Source organism: Juglans microcarpa x Juglans regia, chromosome 2D (assembly GCF_004785595.1).
Source record: "Juglans microcarpa x Juglans regia isolate MS1-56 chromosome 2D, Jm3101_v1.0, whole genome shotgun sequence".
Taxonomy (NCBI): domain Eukaryota; kingdom Viridiplantae; phylum Streptophyta; class Magnoliopsida; order Fagales; family Juglandaceae; genus Juglans; species Juglans microcarpa x Juglans regia.
This window is the reverse complement of record NC_054596.1, coordinates 30,193,131-30,214,113: the sequence shown is the minus strand read 5'-3', so window position 1 is coordinate 30,214,113 and position 20,983 is coordinate 30,193,131. Positions and strand designations below refer to the sequence as shown.

Sequence of the window (20,983 nt, the reverse complement as noted above, 5' to 3'; positions counted from 1 at the left end):
TAGGTGCACCGCCAATAATGCATTCCGGTGATACCATTTGTCCCAACCTCATGGTACCGTCCTTAACCTCATATGGCTAGGTTAATGGGGATACCATCTGTCCCAACTTCATGGTACCGTCCTTAACCTCATATGGCTAGTTCATTAACCCCAAGCATTCAAACTTTCTTTATCTTTTCTTTACATTAACATTTATCTTACCTTTCATTCTTTAAAATAAATATTCGTGCAAAATAGTATTCAGTCAATCGTGCAAAATTACTCTAGCATCCTTAAGCATCTATCATCATACATTGGGTTAAAAAATAGGCTTATACATACATATATACTTATGAAAAATAAGACCAAACTAACAAGTAAAACCCTCAAGACTTTTGTGTACCAAACTAAGAAATATGAAGGCAAGTGCAGGCGTACCTGGCCTTCTAAAACCTACTATACCACCAGGGTGTTATTCTAGAGAGCCAGAAAGAGAAAGCAATATAAAAGAGAATTTATACTGCGATACATCACAAAAGTTAAAAAAAACAAATGAATTTATTAATTTCTTTTAATATAGCTGCTCACTTACATAAGATAGATTTACACAGCTGAGAAACAATTGCAAATGCATCAATAAATACATCTTCGCAACCCATCTTCACCACTCGAAGCTCCTACAATTCATTCATCCGACTATCAAATCGGGTTACTTCTTTCCTTATCTTATTTGCATGAACTGACAACAACATGGTTTCTCCCTCAACTTTTGCCTTGTGTCTTTGTCATGGAATCAAAATAACAACAAAAAGAAGTATCCAAAACAGAAAATGTGACATATTAGCAAACCCATCCCATCCCTGCGCATGGTTGTCAATTTCTTTGTAGAAAATTGAAGTAAAATAAAAATGAATTTCCCAACAAATAAATTTTAAAATTTCACGTAAAAAAATCTAAACTTTTAAGAGATGGGAGCTCGATCTGTCAAAATATAGAGCCAAAGCTTTCAATGGGATTAGATTCTTCAAGCATGGAAGCTGCCTGGAAGCAATCTGCAGCATCAGCTATTCGTCCATCATCCCTGTAAACCATCCCCAGGTAATACCAAGCCATATGGTTAGTAGGATCAATCCTCAATGCATCTGATAGCAAGCTTCTTCCCACAGGCAATGCCATAGGGCCCATTTTTGACATCAGAGCACCAATCAAAACTTTGCAAGGAACATAACAAGGTTCTAGTAAAAGGCCATTAATATAAGCAGCTGAAGCTTCTTCGATCTGCCCACGACCTTCCCACATTATACCTGGTAGAAATTAAGACAGAAAATGAGAATTCTTGAGTAAGAATGCTCACACCATATTAGGTCCAGCACAGTATAAGATTCATTTAAAGCAGCCTGTAACAAGTTTTACAACTACAAAATCTTGCTTACAGCCATTGAAGCGGGTCCTTATCTGAATGAAATCAGCCATAATCCCAAATATGGTAGCAAAGGCAATAATAGAGAGATGGAGTGCTTGTCGTGCTCTAAAAATTACGTTTCAAGGTGAGTAGTTCTAGTTGGGGAAAAACTCGAAGGGGAGAAGGTATTTGGGTCCGGTTTGATGCAGAGATCATACAAACTATCTCATTTGTGTTGTACAGCTCATTTCATCTGGGTATCCAAACGACCATCCTCAATTTTATCTCATCTCAAAAGTTTTTCAAACAATTGCAGTGAACAGTAAAACACTGACAGTGAAAAGTTTTTCAAAGGTATGAATGTCTCTGCCAGTGAACAGTAAAAAGTCACCTTTGCTTTCCTATCCCATTTCGAATTTTTGGCCAACAACAAAAATTGGTGGGACCCACTACAAATATATATTTTACAAGATTTAAATATGTTTATTAATTCTTTAATTAATAATAAATATTACTTTTTTTAATATATTCATAACTATTACTAAAAAATGATTAAATGATTTTCGATTATTGATGGTACCCAAAAATCAAAAATTATTTTATCTCATCTCACTATCCAAACACACTTTTTTACAAATCATTTCATCTCATCTTAACTCAAAAATCTCATTACTATTCAAAATATCTCATCTCATCTTATTTCATCTAAACTGCATAACCGAATGAGGCCTTATGGTTTTATATGAGCCTAAGATGTATTGTCTTGGAACCTCAGGAGATTGAAGGAGGAAGAGAAAGAGTGAAAGGAGAGAAATTTGTTCAAAGAATGGAAGGCCACTATAATGACTTCAGAAGACAAAATTTGTTCCATAATATGTGGATAATATTGTCTGTGGGTTGTCAAATGTGTAAATTGTTGTTGTCTGAACTCAAGAGTCTCTCGGGTGGGATTTTATGCTAGGTAGAAGCCCCAAATGTACAAGCATTTTGTAAAAAAGTGGGTTTAACTGGTAGGTTTGATCTTCCAAGACTCCGTTAGGATCATGTCCCAATTCTCCTAGATTGCAAGAATTTTCAAGGCGAAAAAAGGTATCTCAGATTTGAAAATATGTAGCTAAAGTCAGAAGGTTTCATGGAAAGAATAAAACACTGGTTGGGTCTTATTGCTTTCTTTGTTCCCAGAGTTTTATTTTGAAAGCTAATTAAGGTTGTGGAATGAGGCATTTGAAAATGTAGATACATAGAAAATGTCTTGGGGTTGGTGGTATGCTCCCTCCAAGTCTAAGGTTTGAATCCTATTGGGTCTAACAATTTCTAGGGGGCCATCGGACTAGAGAAACTTTCCCTTGAGAATTACTTAATGTGCACTTGCAGGAAACTCCTTGCCGAGAGCTTGTGTATTCCTAGGATTAGTCGGGACTTTATTCTTGGATACCCAGTACCAAATAAAAGAAAAAAGATATGTAGAAAAAGTGTTCTTCTAAACCAGGTTAAAGACTTGGATACTTTATTAGAAGAGAGATTTATGAGAAGAGGGGAAAATGGGGAATAAATTAGGTGTTACATCAAGATGGGTCTCTTTGACGGGCACAAGTACAAACGTTCGTAATATTCCAAACCTAGAGGGACGGGTTGTTACAGGTGCTTTAAATGGAAAAAAAAGACCCTCAGGCCTGATGATTTTTCATTGGCCTTTTGGACTTACATGCTATGGAAGTGTTTTGGACTTACATACTGAAATTAGGTTTGTCAAAAGCCTCAATGCAACTTTTATTACGCTCACTCCAAGAAAGCCAGGGTATTCAATTAGAAAGGACTTACAATCCATAAGCCTTGTGAGTGGAGCTTACAAGATCATTGCAAAATGTTATGCGAATAGGGTCTAAACATATTTGGAAATGATCCTATATGTCTCATAATGCTTTTATTAGGAGAAAGCAAAATACTTCCAAAGGATTTTTAATACCTGTCGAGATTGTCTTCAGAGGGATCCTTGAATGGCGCTTAGCAGAATGATCACTTCTACGGCAAATGATGGTTTTTTGTCAAGCTTGTTTATGGGTCCAATGATCCTTAAATCTCTCACTTGTTTGCAAATGGCACTTTAATATTGTTTTGAGTTAAATGCTGATCTAATCTGGATCAGAGTCAGTGCTGAAAAGCAGCTGGCTTAGTTTAGAGGGTACATCGTTTCTAATAGGCCGACAACCAGCAACATGTAAAAGACATCTTAGGGCAACGAGAAATGATACTTACAGTCGTGAGTGTGCAAGCGTCGCACAATCACTTTAAAAAAGTGAATAAATACAGGATCCAAATAAAAAAAATTATTTTTTTAATAGTAGACCCCACTCTATTTCAAAGCGACTGCACAGTACATACGCACTCCATGACTATATGCAGCATTACTCTTGGGCAATTGCCATGTATTTTCCATGGAGTTCTAAAATTGATTCTGAATTCACTAGTTAGTAAAAAATAAGAAAGATTTAGCTCTGACCTTCGGTGTGCAGAGCTTCGACAGAGTACTGTTTCAGCTCTTTGGCTTTTCCCAAACATATCTCCACATCCTTCCAATGAGAAATACTAGAGTATAAATTTGCCAGACCATGCCAAACTTCAAACTCATTGACCTTATCATCCTCAACCTATCATATACGAAAACAGAGAGAGATGAATTAAGAACAATAAATTTGGTGGTCTTGATTGTTTGTTTGTATCACGTAATGTTATCTTTTCGTGAAGAAACAAACCAAAACCAAATAAGTTTAAAAGGACATATAAAATTGCAATGAATTATATTTCTAAGGATAGAATATAAAACCTTTAACAACATATTAATTTTTTTTTTAAAATGTCGGAAACCTCTGCAAGGCAGGCCCTTTCGGATCCGTCCCTGCAGAGTAAACACTGGTCCCGTGCACTGCACCCTCGGATTTAACAACATATTAAATTAAAAAGTCGTAGCAACTAATTCCAAGGTAAGGCATCATTTACATTCTCTTAAGGTAAAGCAAACTCCCTTTTTATAATGATACCAACCTGATACAAGCTCTGGAACGATTTCAACGTTAGTTACTTTACAATCATTTGCATTTGGATAATATAACGTCTCAATGAAAGATCCAAACCATATGATGTATACTCCAAAATGACTAGTCAATGATACATTGCTTGGAAAGAATTTCTCATTTCCAAGCAATGTGGGATGACATGCACTACCCACCCTTATCCTTATCATATGGGGTATCACAGATAAAGTTATAAATTTAAACCTATAGTATGTCCCTTTAAGCCGAAGCTTCAACGTGTGCCTCAAAGACATTGTAAGATAACATAATAATATCACTTCTGCACCCCTCATGCCAACAAATAGAGTAATTCTACATACAACCGTAAAGTGCGTAAACACTGCGTAATCGCTTTGAAAAAGAGTGAGATCCACTATTAAAAAATTAATTGTTTTCATGTGGGTCTGATGTTTTATTCACTTTTTTCAAAACGAGTACGCAACGGTTGCAAAATTTACGGTTGCAAATATCTTTTCTCCAATAACTAATGCATTTGGCTGAAATTATTATGAAAAAAAAATTATTTTCTCAAATTCAAGTAAAGCATGTAGAGCAAGAGAAATGATTTGTACAAATCCCAAATAGACAAGCTCCATGCAAGCCCTCGTAAAAAAGTGGACTCCACTTAAAAAAGTGTAAAAAAACTATTATTTATTAGTGTTACCCACTTTTTTTACAAAAAACTTGTATAAAGTTTGTCTATTTGAAACTTATATCTAGCATTACTCATAAACCAAATAGAATATCTAACCTGAGTAAACTTTCTAAGGGGCCCATAAGATTTCCTCTGGGCTTGAACTAATGCAAGGAGGTAACGATAAGTCTCAATAGCATCCGTGAGTAGTGACTGAGAGACCTTTAGCTTTGCTTTCACCCTAAGAAGTGGTCCCTGTTCCCATTTTGTAGTCTCATCTAAAGCAGCATCAGTGACAACCTCAGCATCTGTGAGTTGCTGTTGGGCAGAAAAAACCAGAGCAAGTAATCTCCAACCTTTTAATATGGATCCGCCTGTTTCATCAAGAAATTTCTTTGCATATTGTAAAGCAGCATCCAAATTTCGGTGCTCTGCACGCTGAACACCCAACTCAAAAATCAAGTCCGTATTCTTGTGGTCCAAAGCAATAGCCTCATCTAATGACTTCAATGCTTCAGATTCAAGACGAGACCTCTCAAAGTCAGAAGAAGATACTTTAGCCTGCTTTCCCAAACAAAGGCCCAACATGCGAAGACCCACACCCTTTACGTGCTCATCAATTCCCTGAGCATTCTTAATTGTCCTCCGTGCATATTCCACTCCCTCAGAAGCTAAACTTGAATCCTCACTACATATCTTGGCTGCCAATAAGAGTGCAGTGAGATCATCTGGTCGTTCATGTTTATGTAAAGATTTTCTCAGTAAGTTCAGTGCAACCTTGTCTTGTCCAGCTCCACTGTAGCAAAGAGCTAACGAATTCCAAAGGTCGACACGATGATATACCCCAGGCATTATCTCTTCAAGTTGCTTAGCCAAAACAGGCGTTTGGCAGCATAGAGATAGAGCAAAAGTTAGGTGCTCCATCACAGATGGATCCCATTGAGTCTTGCCAAGGATAAATTTCCTCAGTAGAATCATCAAAAGTAGGATTGCCTCCTCTAGATTATTTTTAGGTACGTATGAACTATCAATCTGGACAGCTAAACTGGGCGGACCAGCCTCCACTCCACCATACAGCAAAAACAATGCAAAGCCTTTCTGAATTCTAGTGCAGCAATCATTATCAAGGTTCCATTGACTAAGGAGGGCACGTCTATAAGCAGAAATTGCTTCATGATAGCAACCAGCTTGCTGCCAGAGTTCTGGAAGGAGCTCTACAGCTTGGCTGACTGTCACTTGCAATTTACTCTCTACTTGAGCATCAGGAATGCCTTGGTAGAATATCCTCTCTACAGCATCAAGCACACTTTTACATTCATGAGCAGCCTCTGCAAATCCCCATGAAGCACGGGCTCATTTCTGTCTGCTGAAATTCAAATTTGAAATGGACAAAAGCCAAAAAAGGACAGGAATAAAAACCGAAGGTATATCATACCACTTAAATGCCCCAACTTTTGAAGAGACTTGGCTTTTAAGTATATGGCTTCAAGCACCACACTGGCAGCATGCTGTGAGACTGCATGCATTGATTCAGTGCGAGATCGACCTTTCCTGGAAGGTACTTTTTCAGCAATGGAAGGTTGCAATCGCTGTATGGCAGCTTGGAGATCAATGCCCTCAAACACACGCAGAGCTCCTTCTACATTACCTCTTTGATACTCCAACTTCCCAAGAAGAGCTCTTGCTTCCTGTAAATTATAAGAATTATACATGAAGCATCGCTCTTACATGCCAGCAACTATAAGATTTGAATATACAATAAATAAACATTTATAAGCACGGAGCTTCATGGTCTTCCCTAGCATCTTCATGGCTTATATACTAGCAATCTGACTCAGTAAGTGATTAAAAATTACATATCATTACAAAACAGGAAGTTTCCATATGTAAAGAAGGAACGTACATCCCACTACTCCCCATCCGGCCAGCCTCAAACCAGAGAGAGAGAGAGAGAGAGAGAGAGAGAGATCACCAAAAATCAGATTAAAAATGTAAAAGGGTTTTTTTAAATGTTGCTGATGGTAACTATGCCTGTGATAACAACAAAACAAATTCAAAATGCCATATTCTTCGACACTGGATGGAAATCTTAGGGAAATAAAGATGATAACAAAAATATCAGAACATAGCAATCAAGCCCACCAAAAAACGGAGTTAATTTCAGATCATACTCTTTTATTTTCTATTGATATAATCTTATAGCTTAAATCCAGGCTAAATGAGTGTAATCCCAGTTTTTAACATTACAAAGCACATTCACATCATATATCTTTGAAGGAGAAAACTATTTTGCCTCCCAAGTTGTACCGCTCAATTTGACGGCTTGAAATTTTTTTTTTCTTTTTTTTTTTTTTTTTACTTAGTGATTAAGGAAGTGATTTTAAGTGTATTGGGATAATTTTTTTTTATTTTTTTAAAATATTTAAATATATTAAAAAATGTGAAAAAAAAATGAAAAAAAAAAATCCAAAAAATAACAAGCGGTCAACTTGAGCGGGTTACTCTAGGCGGCAGAGTAGCCTGAGTCATCTTTGAAAAATGCTATTCATCATCCTTTCAACCATTATTGTTCCATCATCCCCTGATGTGGCATTAATGACTAACTATTAAGAAAAGATAAATGGTTTTCCAATCATTTAATGTTACACCAGAGAATGGTGAAAAGCGACGGTTAAAATGATGACGAATAACAGTTCTCTATATCTTTCTCCAACCCTAATGATTATGGTAGCAAGAATTTCCTGTGTTTGATATCATAAAAAATCCTATTTGGTTTTCCAATCATGTGTGAGAATCAAACACCTGTTGCCATACGAGGTGCACATAGAATGCAGCCAGAGAAGCATGGTCGTGAAGACATTCTTTGAAGAAATGGAGAGCACGGTAGAAAAATGAAAGGCCCAATTGGTTCCTTACTCTTTTGCAAAGACAATTGGCCATTACTGTAAAAGAACCAGCCTGAAACGTTAAAAATCTCTAACAAGCAAGGCTCCAAGGAATTTTCTAAACAAATTAGCCAACATAAACCAAATGACATCTCCCCTCCTAGAAGCACAGTGAGCAGGGTGAAATCACAGGTTCATCCACATGCTGGTATTTACCTATCAAAAGAAATATTGGGCGAAGATTTTGCTTACGGAAAGATGCCGTTCTACCTAACACCATTTTGAGCTAAGAATATAAGTGAAAAATCTAGGGTATGTACAAACGGGGTATACAGCACATGACAGCTAATAAAGAATTTCTGGGTTAATCAATAGGATCTCTATTAGTTCACTTAAAAGCTTCAGCAGTACAATGCTAAGAGATCTAGATCCCCTCCTTTACAGTTTTTTTTTTTTTTTTTTTTTTTCAATGAAACAGATGATGCCCTGATCGAGGACACCAACTGCCACTAATGTTCACTTCACATATAGAGCTCTGCTAATCCATGATGCTTAAAGAATATGGGAACGATATAGCATTGATTGTCACTAACAAACATCAAAATGAAAATGCATGCATGTTCACTTAATAAGAGCTTCGTTAACATAAACATCCTAACCTCATAATTGAGCGATAAGCCTTCCCGTAACGAAGATTCCGCCTCTTGAATATTTCCCTCATCAAGCTTCGCTTCAACTTCGGCTGTTTTCATGCAAATGCCATTTGCGCAGACTTCTCGAACCTCCCTGCCACCCTCAAGCTCTCCGGACTCCATGGATTGGCTTCCTACAGCTTTCGCCTAAGATAGTGGTCAATGTTAATGTCACCTCGAAGTCCTAAATTTGGATTAGACTCTAGGCCCGTGGGCCAAATTTGCTTTATCATTTAAAATTCTATGATTTAATTTTTATTTATTTTTCTTGATTGATCATTTAAATTTTTAGGCTTTTAATTTTTTTACATGTAGGTAGCGGATTATAATAAATGGGGGTGAAAACCAACTATCGGGTTTAAAACGTCAAACTTGAGTTTCATACTCAGTATTCAGATTGTGCAGGTCCGGGTTTTATAATGCAATTTTCAGCTTGAGAGTCGAAAATCATAATTGGAATCCGATTATCCAGAAGATTGGGTCGAAAGAAATTTGGATCGGATGAATAATCTTAATAATAATAGGCTTGCCTTCCAATCCATTGGACAAGTTGTGACGCAAGCTTGGTTTCTAACTAGTTTAGGACAAACGACCTTATAAATATAGAATGTTTCTTTGCGCTTTTGTGCATATTCTCATTCAAACTTTTCTTAATTAAACAAGGTACTAGAAAGTTTAATAGTTGGATATAAGACTTGGGATAGATTATGAGTTCTCCCAATCTATCATGCGATTTTGAATTTCCTGAATATATTAGGAAAGATTCCAACTTCTTAAGGCTTCAGAATGAATGAGGAAAGTTTGTTTGATTTAAAGTTACCTAGAAATCACCTAAAATTAGAGGTGCAGTAATTAGGAAAATGTAACACACCCGAAATCAATAGGATAACACAAAAAATTACTCTCTTTGAGAGGAGCACCTCCAGAAAAGGGAAAAAGTTAGAGAGACAAAGGTAGAGAAATGAAGAGGAAAATAGGGTTATATTACTTAATCGATGCCTTTCTCATTACTTGTTTTACAATATAAAGTATTTTGCCCTAAAACCATAACGAGCCATGGGCCGACCCAATACTCGACTAAACTAAAATAAAGATGGATTACAATTAATATGAACTTAATCAACTAACTCAGGCCAAGGATGTGGCCCACAATTGACCCACACTATAGACCAACGGAGTAACCAAAGCAAGGTCCCAGACCCAGCCCAGTCCAACACGCAAGTACACTAACTCAACCTACACTCCAGACACTTCAACACACTTAACACTTAACTCAACACCCACGTGCACTAGGGTTTCTTCATATCTTTAGATCCCTTCACAAGCCTTCTCCTTCAAGCCATTTCTTTCTCTTATTCTTCGGGCTCACAATTGTTGTGTAACAAATCCTCCCCCATTAAAACACCTTGCCCGCAAGGTGTGGTAAGTTGCTCTTCAACTACAAATAAATTTGCCATGTTGTGTCCTCGGGTCTTGTCCATACTAGCGTACAAGAAACTCAACCCGTGCCCTGTTTCCCACTTTACCATTCATTGGTTCAAAATTTCTTCTAGTTTAAGACTTATCACGCCTTGGTCGTTGATTGGGGGAAGAGTTGGGATGACCGATACCTTGGCACCAAGCTTTCGTTTGAGTTGAGATATGTGGAAGGTGGGGTGGATCCGCGAGGAAGATGGCAGATCAAGCTTATAGGTAGCGTTGCCAACCTTTTGAGTTACTTGGAAGGGGCCAAAGAACCGAGGGGCTAGCTTGAGGTTCTGTTGTTGTGCAACGGACCTCTATCGATATGTCTGGAGCCACAAGTATACTCATTCTCCTTTGGTAAACTCTTGTTCTTTCCTTCTCAAGTCATAGTATTTTTTTCATGCATTGTTGGGCTCTGTGTAAATTGTGATGTAATACTTTAGAGGTTTGGTCCCATGTGTGTAGAGTGATGTCCACCTTGTTGACCCGAGCTATCCCTGGTGTGTAATCTAGTAATCGAGGTGGGGGGTAGCCATAGAGGGCCTCAAAGGGTAATCTTGGTTGAATGGTGTTGGGTGGAATTGTACCACCATTCGGCCAAGGGAGTCCACAAGGACCAATCCTTAGGTCTGTCACCCGCAAAGCAATGTAAGTAGTTCTCTACTGTCTTGTTCATTGCCTTGGTTTGACCTCGTTCTGGGGGTGATAAGCAGTGCTTAGGGCCATTTGTAACCCCTAGAGAGAGAATAATTCCCGCCAAAATTGGTTGGTAAAGGTGTTGGCTCTATCGGAGACTATTGATAGAGGCAACCCATGCAGCTTAAATATTTGCTTAAGGAATAGGTCAGGGACCACCTTTGCTCTGTATGGGTGTTTTAGGGGTATAAAATGACTATACTTCATTAATCTGTCCACAACAACACAGAGACTGTTAAACCTGTGTGAGATGGGAAGCCCATCGATGAAATCCATGGATATATGAGTCCAAGGTTGGGTAGGTAGTCTTGGTTCTCTAACACGTATTGTAGGCCCTAATGAAATTCTTCAAATCTGCCTTTAACCCTTGCCAATAAAAGGCTCTCCTCATCCTATGGATAGTTTTGTCATATCTCGAGTGTCCTCCCTAAGGGCCACTGTTTGTCAGCTCTAGCAATTTATTTTTGGATTCCTCATGGTGGGGAATATACAACCTGTTCTTGTAAAGTAGAAATCCCTCCCTCAAAGTATACTTAGAACTCAGTTTGCCTTCAGACTAACGTTGTAGGAGTTCCTTAAGCCGTGTATCTGAATCATAGGCAGCCTTTAAATCCTCCATTCAATTTATAATTGGAAAAGATATCAGCATTAGAGTCCCTTCATGCTCCTGTCATTTTCTTGAAAGGGCATCTACCACCATATTTTCTGAACCCTTTTAATACTCCACCACGAAATCATAGCCAAGTAACTTAGTGATCCATTATTGCTGCATTAAGGTGCCTATTGTAAAGGGTGTGTTGAAATTTGGTAGTGCTAACACCGATGACTGAGTTACATCTTCCTTCAACCTATGAAAAGCCACTTTGACCTCCTGTCTCTATTGAAAACCATCCTTTTTTAGCATCCGAGTGAGAGGAGCATCGATTCCCTCGTAACCTGTTATGATTTTGTGGTAATAACCCGTTAGGCCCAAAAATCCTCTGAAGGCCTTGAGAGAATTAGGAAGTGGCCACTCCACCATGGCCTTGAGCTTATCAGGATCAGCTCTAGCACCTTGAGCTGATATTAAGTGGCCGATATAAGTTATTTCCTTGCACCAAAATGAGCAATTGGACTGTTTTGCATACAACTTGTGTTGTCTAAGAGTCTCTAAAGTGATTTGGAGATGCTTGAGGTGCTCCCCCTCTGACTTGCTGTACACAAGAATGTTGTCGAAGAAAACGAGAATAAACTTTCTCAAGTAAGGGCGAAATTGTAATGCCCCAATAGAAGACCTAAACCACATGGCCTAACTCCAAAAGGACTAGTCAATGATACAATTGGAACCCCATTGGAACCTTAGAGCAAGAACTTCTCCTTCCCAATCAATATGGGATCCCATACACCAACTACTCTTATCCTTATCATATGGGGTATCACATAAGTGTCTCGTTCATTAAGTTTTGAAAGTTGAAGGGGGCATTCGTGAGTCTGAACGACATCACTAGGGACTCATAGTGGCCCTCATGAGTTCGAAATGCTGTCTTGGGCACATCATTAGGCTTCACCCAAATCTGGTGGTAGCCAAACCTTAGGTCCAGCTTAGAAAAAATGACCGACCCCTGTAGTTCATCCATCAGCTCCTCCACCACTAGTATAGGGAATTGATCCCTGATGGTAACGTTGTTTAGGCTCCTATAGTCGACACATAGGCGCCATGTACCATTTGCTTTACGAGCCAGCAACACCGGAGAGGAGTAAGGGATTTGGTTGGGTTGGATAACCCTTGAAGCCAACAGTTCCTTCATGATTTTCTCAATCTCATCCTTTTGATAGTATGGGTACCGATAGGGTCATATGGAAATGGGTTTGGTGTTGTTGCATGGGTTCTTGGTGGGATAACCTTTGGGGTTCAAAAAAAGCTTCTGTAAATTGCTCTGAAAGGGCCTTTATGTGCGCTGGCACCTCACTGTGTGTGGTTTGTTTGCGGCAGCCATGACTCTCCATCAACTATAAGAGAACTCCTTTTGACTCCAGTTTATTATTCTTATTTAAAGAGCCATCTTCTATCATCAAGGCAGCAGCTAAGCCTTGCATTTTTACCTCTTTTCCTTCATAATATAATTGCATTGAGAGTTTATCAAAGTTCCACAACACTAATCCCGACTCCCTGAGCCACTTAATACCAATGACCATGTCTCATCTAGCCAACACAAGCACTTGCACTTCCATAATAAAAGTGGTTCCCTGAATGAGAACCCTCACCACATTGCACTAACCTTCACTTGGGATAATTTCCCCATTTGCTACTCTAACCTTAAATGTCTCCTTGTCATTAATAGCTTGGCTCGTTGAAGAATGGCGGGGTCTAGAAAATTGTGAGTTGAACCCATGTGAATCAAAATGATGACCCACTAGCTACCAATCCTCCCTTTCATCCTCATAGCTTGTGGATTATGAGACCATGTTAGGGCATGAAGAGAGATTTCAAGGTCCACTTGAGTGGCACACAAGTCAAGGGTTGTTGGTTCTCTTGTTTTCTTACTTGAGGTTTCCTCTTCAGGTCTAACATCTTTCTGTTCCAGCAGCACATCCTCTAAAAGATACAATTTTGGGTTTTGGCATTTGTGTCCTGAACTCCATTTAGCATTGCAATAATAGCATAACCCCTTGTCTCTCCTATCTTTCATTTGTGTTTGATTAATTTTATGGATTGGTAAATTAGTTTGTTGCTTGGTTTTGCTAGTTTCTGTGCAGTGGTTGGAATGATGGTTGGGGTTTTCAGGATGCCAAGGTCAAGGGAGTAAGCCAAGGCAGGTCTGGTTCCTTTCTTGGTTAGGTTTATATTTTCTTCTTGCAATTTGGCTAGGCTGTATGCAAAGGTTAAATTGGTGGGGTTGAACATTCTTAAAGGGATATGTCATCTCTTAGTCCACTTAAAAAGCAACTAAGATTTTATGTATCAGATAGTCCCCTTAGTCTATTGGACAGTGTCTCAAACCGTGCCTTGTATTCCTCCACTGAGTGGGTCTGCCTTCAACCTAGTGAGAGCTTCCATGGGATCGTCATAGGTGTTAGGCCCAAATCTCACCAATAAAGAGTTAACAAAAGAGTCTCAAGTGGTGATCTGTTGAGTCTCTTCCATATTCTGGAACCAGATTAATGCCTTTCCTTCCATATGGAATGATGTCAATTTTATCTTGTGTTGTGGTAATGTGTTCTAAAATGAAAAGAACTGATTTACCATGTAAATCCACCCTGCAGGATCTTCTCCCGTGAAAACAGGGAAGTCTAGGCACACTGTCCTAGTCTGAAGCTTACCCATATGGTGCTGTTGAAAGTTGTGATGGGGTTGGTGAGGCGACTGTTGCTGCTACTGGTGAGGCAGCTGCTATTGGTGACCCATGTTCTCCCATGCATGGGCACCTGAGAAAGACTCTTTGGGGCTTTCATTAGTATTTCTTTTCTGCAACTCTCCTATAATGATGGCTAATTGTTGTACTATAGCTTCCATTTGGGTTTTGATGGCTGTCATTTATGTCTCAAAGTGTAAACATTGATTCTCGGTAAGGCTTTCATTAGTATTTCTTTTTTGCAAATCTCCTATAATGATGGCTAACTACTTTACTATAGCTCCTATATGGGTTTTGATATTAGTCATTTATGTCTGTAAATGTTGATTCTCGGTAGATTTTTTGAGGTCTTGGTATTGAGAATCTGTAGACTTTTTTAAGGCAATGAGCCCATCTTGGAGCTGATTCAATCTAGTACCTTCTGCCATAGATTCAAATCTAGTACGTGCACTAGGGTTTCTTCATATCTTCAGATCCCTTCGCAAGCCTTCTCATTCAAGCCATTTCTTCCTCTTATTCTTAGGGCTCACGATTGCTGTGTAACAGAAAAATAAACATCAAGAGGCTACCGTGATCTTAGGGCTAAATCAAGACAGATTTTTCTTTGATGATAGAATTTAGAAGCTATTTGGCTTTGTTAGTCTGCGAGAAAAATCCTAGAAGTTATTGACCATGAGACTGCTGACTTCCCATATATGTTTTAGGAACCTTTAAAAAATCAACGCCATCACCTGTTCTAGTATGTTTCTAATAAAATAAAATAAAAAGAGTTTGAGAAACCTCACAACCTCCAACTTAATTTTGTTGTGTTTGGTTGTTCAACCAAATTCAACTCATTTCAATTCATCTCAAACCAATCATTGATGAGGCTCACTACTTTTTCAACTTCTCATTAGAAAGTTAAACTCATCTCAACCTACTTCATACATTTAACCTAAAAAGTTAAACCCATCTCAACCTAAAAAAGTTAAACTCATATCAATGAGACCCACAAAATACTACTATTCACATCTCAACTTAACTCATCCCAACATCTAAACGTAGCTAATTGTTTCAAAATTCAAAGAAAAGCCACAATAGCCTCCATATTTGCTTTGTGCCACCACTCTCTCTTCTGCCTACCAAGGATTTCTTGTCACCAAACAATCACTACACCTTAAGTAAGTTGCAGCCTCCATAAGCATCGTCTTGCCTTTCTTTGAGTATCTGTTTGATCCCTCTAAAGCATCAAACTGCAGACTGCCAGAAGCAAGAAATACGTCACTAAGTTCTATCAAATAGTCACATTGACAACAAATCCAAAGTGAGTATTCCCTATATTCTTTATGTAATTTGAATCATATGCCACCTCTCATAGTATTTGTCTTCCAATAGCCCTCACACTCTCGGGTCCCTTACCACAAATCGAAAATTGAGCCATAGACATTGCTAGAACTCTGGTAAGAATAACTCAGAGAAGAAACACCTATTTTATGTGTGGTGTGTCTGAATATACGCAATAAAAGACTCCATAGTTTAAACCTTAAAAATTGTCGTCCTCATCAACTGAAAAACACATATCACAATTGCTTAAGTAAAGACTTCACTTTCATACATCAAAACTTGCATGTCCTAAGCATTACGAAAACTCCTATGTTATATTATGAATGTTTCGACATAAAACTCGTATATTAGCAACTTTGTAGGGTATAGATGATGTTTAAACACATAGAAATGTCCTCCAACACCACCTTGGGTTGGACAATGTGAGGTTATACCCAACTTCTAAAATCACAAAGAATCAAAGTTGCTGCTAACAACTCAGACAACCCTTAGAATCTTACCATTACCTAGTATTGCATGAAAAAAGGCTTATAAATAGGCATAACAGATTCCTTTCCATGCTAATTTGACATCATAGGCATGACACACACAAAACATATGCTATCAAGAGCCTGTCAAGCAACACGACAATTTCAAACATAGAAAAACCACGATTTCTTATGTTTCACATATCTAGATGTAAGGGACACTCCCAAATCACATGCATATGACCTACAAATAGCATGTGCCATGTTTTTAAGTGTAGTTTCGTGATCCAGAAAAGCTAAATAGAAGGTAGAAATTTCAATATATTGAGTATAAGAATGAACGAACATTCCTCAAGCCATCACTTCTTGCATATTTGATATGTAAGGATTGATTAGTTCACTATTTTGTAACAAATACATTGCGCATGAGTTAGTGTCTAGAAGGAACATGTCTATAAATCATGTGCATATCCAAAATATGGCATGTATAGTTATTTGAAAGATTTATCAAAAATCTCTCAAGTTTTTAAATGGGATTCTTGTTAACAATCCCAAATGGCTCTAGAAGTCAAATTCGAGCATGTTATTATTTGTTATACCAAAAGCTCAAGAATCCCTTATAATACATCAAAAAGGGTTGTTGTTGGCAACTCCAAGTGGGCCTAACAACCAATGGTTTGTGATTTACATGTATTCTAACTTCTGAAAAATCATGAGAGCATGTCTACATGTGCATATACATTAGTAGTGAAATATAAGAGTAGATATGCATGATCCAAGGCCAGTTATGCTCACTGCCACTAGGAAGACAACAAGCACTCTATGAATTATATTTTCATATTTGACATGCTTAGTTGTTTGCCAAAGCTAAGGAGATAAGGTAAGTGTCATGATCATACTTTTAATGAGTGTTATCGTTATATTGATTTGAGTGCAAAAATATTTTTTTTTTCCCTTTGGCATGTAAAACCATATTCGTTGTTAGACCCTTTTCATGAACCTTTGATGAAATATGACAATGTGCTTGTGGATGCAACATTACATATGGTATGATGAATTCGTTATTTAAATGAATGTCATATCATGAATATACTCATGTATTTTATGCTTATTGATTGTCATAAATGGATGCTGTGTCATGATAACCATGCTTATGTATATTAATATGCCCACGTTTAGTGCTATGCAATGCATATGAATATGGCATACCAATAAATATGCCATGCCATAAACATCATGAAGTCATTATGGTCCCAAGCATAATGACAAAAGAAGATAAGAAAGTAGCCATACAAACAATAAAAAATCTTTAATGCTTGGCCTAATGTTATCATGGGTGGATGTGGCTAAGTGTGATCCACCATTTGTCATGTTATGATTTATGGGGTCAATGACAATTTGACAGATACACACATATTATGTTGGCCATTGTGCAAGTGAAAGAAAAAACTAAAAAGTCCTTCATGGAAGATATTAGATGTCAATCATTCACTCATCCGTGCTACATGATTACTTCTTAAATTCTGTATATGTTACCATTGAATGATCCACATGCTATATATGAGTACAATTATGCATGAAGGTTTCCAAGGTAAAGCCTATGGTTAAGTTTATTGTATGATATGTTGTTTGCTAAGTCTTCGATTCACATTTTTTTTTTTTTTTATGTTAAGGGGATGTTTGAAAATATTTCTCATCTCATCTCGTCACATCTCATTTTTTTCTCAAACATCATTCAAACACAAATACTTTCAAACTAATCATTACAATTTTTTCAAACCAATCATTACAACTTTCTCAACTTTTCAAATAAAAAGCAAAAAACAATCCTACTTTTTTAAATCTAAAAAAAATTATATTACAAAAATTATATTCTAATAATATTTTAATTTTATAATATTTTTTATTCAAATTTTCTCTCTCTTTTCTCAAAACCAAATAAATACTTATATCAAACTATCTTATTACTATTCACAAATCAACTTTTACTATTCACAAAATTGTTATCTCATCTCATACCCAAACACCCTTAATATCTTAAGTGATGATGATGTAGACATAGAGTACTAGAAGGGCTGCAAGTAAATTTACTTTACTAAACTCTTAGATCTTACAAATAAGTGTTATTGCCACGTAGGACCAGTTTATTTTTTACGTTATTAAGTCATTATGTTCAATTTTCATATTAATTGATTTTATAATTCAATAAAATTATCAAATTTTTATTATCTCGAATCTCTTTATTGAGCATAAAGTTATATAAGTTTGTGACATTTCTAACTTACAGATGGGATGTTTCAATTAAAGTGTCATCTACAGATAAACTGGTTTAGGATATGTAAGTAATCATAATCTTATATTGTGACATATATAATATATAAAGGTGGAGTTTGCCAAATCAAATATGGAATTTCAAGCTGTCAAAACACCGTTTAAGAAGAAATGTTAAAAGACCAAACCACACATTTCGCAACTTTTAGCAAAAAGTCCCTATTTCTCCAAAATATACAAAATCACAAACTCATAGCATTCTTTTCTCTAGTTTTTAAGTTGTAGCCGCCCAATAATATACACCAACAACACTTAAGCCACGTTTGGTTATACAAATGATGTGAGATAAGAGTTGAAAGTTAAATAAAATATTGTTATAATATAATTTTTTAATATAATTTTTTTTTTAGGATTTGAAAAAGTTGAATTATTTTTTGTATTTTGTTTGGAAGTTTAGAAAAGCTATAATGATTAGATAATATTAGATAGTTTGTGAAAACAAATTAGACCTTAAACTACCGTTACAAATACATACAAAACTTGAACAATGTATTTGTAATTGGAGAACACAAAACAACATGGATGACATCCTTTACAACTTCATCCCCTTTCTCTTAAGCCCCTGTTTAGATTGCAAAATGATCTCATCTCATCTTATCCAATCTCATCTCAATATCTAAACACATAAATACAAACACTTTTCAATTTCAAATTTTCAATTTTTTTATCTAATTATTACAATTTTTTTAAATTTTCAATTAAAACACAAAAAACAATTCAACTTTTTTAAATACCAAAACAAAAATAATATTAAAAAATAATATTTTAACAATATTATAACTTTATAATATTTTTATTCAATTTTTTTTCTCTTTTTCCAAAACTCTATAAAATATCTTAACTCAAACTACTTCACTATTATTCACAAATTATTTTACTATTATTCACAAATTTTTCATTTCATCTCAAAATTCAAACGAGGCCTACTGATCTCAAATCAAAGTATAACAATGATTAAAAAGACATGTTTAAAACTAGCAACATTTAAAGGAGCAAGCATCGTTGAATGCCACCTTAAAAAGTGGAGAAGTGCTACAACCACAAATGGATTACATAAAAGTAATGTGACAACTGATATGATTTCATGTGATCCGTCAGATTTACTTTATAATAAAAGTAACTTTACAATCTGATGAATCACATCAAAATATATTAATTTATGAGATTATTTTTGTATAATCGATTTGTGGCCAGAATATTTTTCTAAAAAGTGTCAAAATTTGTTCAAAAACCGCAAAACGGTTAAATAACAGTTATAGTGCCGCTTCATTGCTAAACTTGGAATGTAAAAATACTGCTATGTAACGATTACCGAAACTTTGAGTCTCACATGTAAAATGTGCATGCACATTGAAAAACTATCGGAGGCACTTTGAATTTAATAAAAACACCACAACAGTCAGTATAACAAGCATATGAGCGATCTCAAAAAAAAAAAAAAAAAAAAAGAAGAAGCATATGATCAACCGCCGTCGTCGCCTACATCAACAACCACCTCCAGATCCACATGCACATGAAATCCACCCAATGGGCCACCCTCATCGAGTTCGTCACCTACCTCGACTACACGGGCAATTGTAAGGTTGAAGAAGGTTTGGTTCATCACCTATATTGACCTTAAACTCCCATAGATTTTATCGACCAAACAGCCACCAGGTATCGTATGATCAAACTAAGAACAAATTCTCAAACTAGTTTATTGTCCCTAATTTCCAAACTAACTTGTTTACATCATTAAACTATGCTCTGGTGCCTTTTTGAAGGGAAGTACTATTGCCTCACAAACAATGATTACCTACCGAACTATTCTATTATCAATGTATTTTGAGGGAAAAAAAAAAAAAAAATACGACCCTTTGTTTGGTTCCCTAGAAAATTCAGGAAACGAGTAGGAAAGCAATAGTAGGCTGCATTTTATTCACAATATAAATTTAGCCATTGTTGTTTTCTTAAATCCTAGTTAAAATGAATTTAAGAATCACAATCACAATTCTAATTCATCTTTTTCCATATTTTCTCAACAACCAATTGGGCCTCATCCAAAATCCTTAAACACCATACCTTAAAAACTTCCCGAAGAGTGTTCTGTATTGCTTAGGTACTTAAACGCTGCAAAGACGACGACGTCGCTCGACTGATTCCATTTCATGAGAAGCTGAAGCTAGCTGGCAGACGAAGAGAATCGAGATGTTGAAAATATGTATCATATCGCCGACGACATCGTTTAACCGGCGTCATTCAAATTGAATTCGAATGTATCATATCGACATTGTATTAGATCGTCATTTAAGATGCAAGGGAAAACGGATGAAATTGGAGTTGGAGAATCAAGAAAATCTTCGAGATAAATCAAATCGCAAACCATACGCGAGAAGGAGAGAAGGGAGTTGATTCATGCATTGGGTTCTTTTCCCTTTTCAAAGGGGATCGAGGACGACGATCTTTTTGCATTGGAGTTTTACAAAATCAAACGTGCAATGCAATACTTCACCGATCACCTCAAGATCCAGAGTTGAGGATGAGAGAGACCATTCACGGTAAATAGGTGTCTCTCCGTTCGGTAAACAATTTCAAAGTAGAAATTAGCTATTTTTATGCGAGATCATAAAATCTATTTTATGCAAACTGAAAAATTAAAAAAAGAAATCACCTTTTTAAATATAAAGCGATTTGTATATTTGAAAAAGCTTCTTTAATTAGTTTCTAG

General features: G+C 36.6%; 2 protein-coding genes across 3 annotated transcripts; both read right to left on the bottom strand.

Annotated features, from left to right (window-relative positions):
- Window positions 1-493: 493 nt before the first annotated feature.
- Window positions 494-20,750, bottom strand: LOC121250862 (protein NPG1-like). Of its 2 annotated transcripts, XM_041150091.1 has the most exons (6): window positions 20,338-20,750; window positions 8,631-8,810; window positions 6,522-6,774; window positions 5,204-6,414; window positions 3,882-4,029; window positions 494-1,283 (listed from the first exon to the last, which is right to left on the bottom strand). In XM_041150091.1, the coding sequence occupies exons 2-6, from the start codon at window positions 8,784-8,786 to the stop codon at window positions 964-966; spliced, it is 2,088 nt and encodes a 695-aa protein (XP_041006025.1). In that variant the 5' UTR covers window positions 8,787-8,810; window positions 20,338-20,750; the 3' UTR covers window positions 494-963. The 2 variants fall into 2 exon arrangements, with proteins under 2 accessions (XP_041006025.1, XP_041006026.1); XM_041150092.1 differs by lacking the exon at window positions 20,338-20,750 and having other exon boundaries at window positions 8,631-8,842.
- On the bottom strand, window positions 11,701-12,108 carry LOC121249429 (uncharacterized mitochondrial protein AtMg00860-like). Its single transcript, XM_041148139.1, has one exon. It carries the CDS (start codon window positions 12,106-12,108, stop codon window positions 11,701-11,703), a length of 408 nt encoding a protein of 135 aa, XP_041004073.1.
- Window positions 20,751-20,983: the final 233 nt, after the last annotated feature.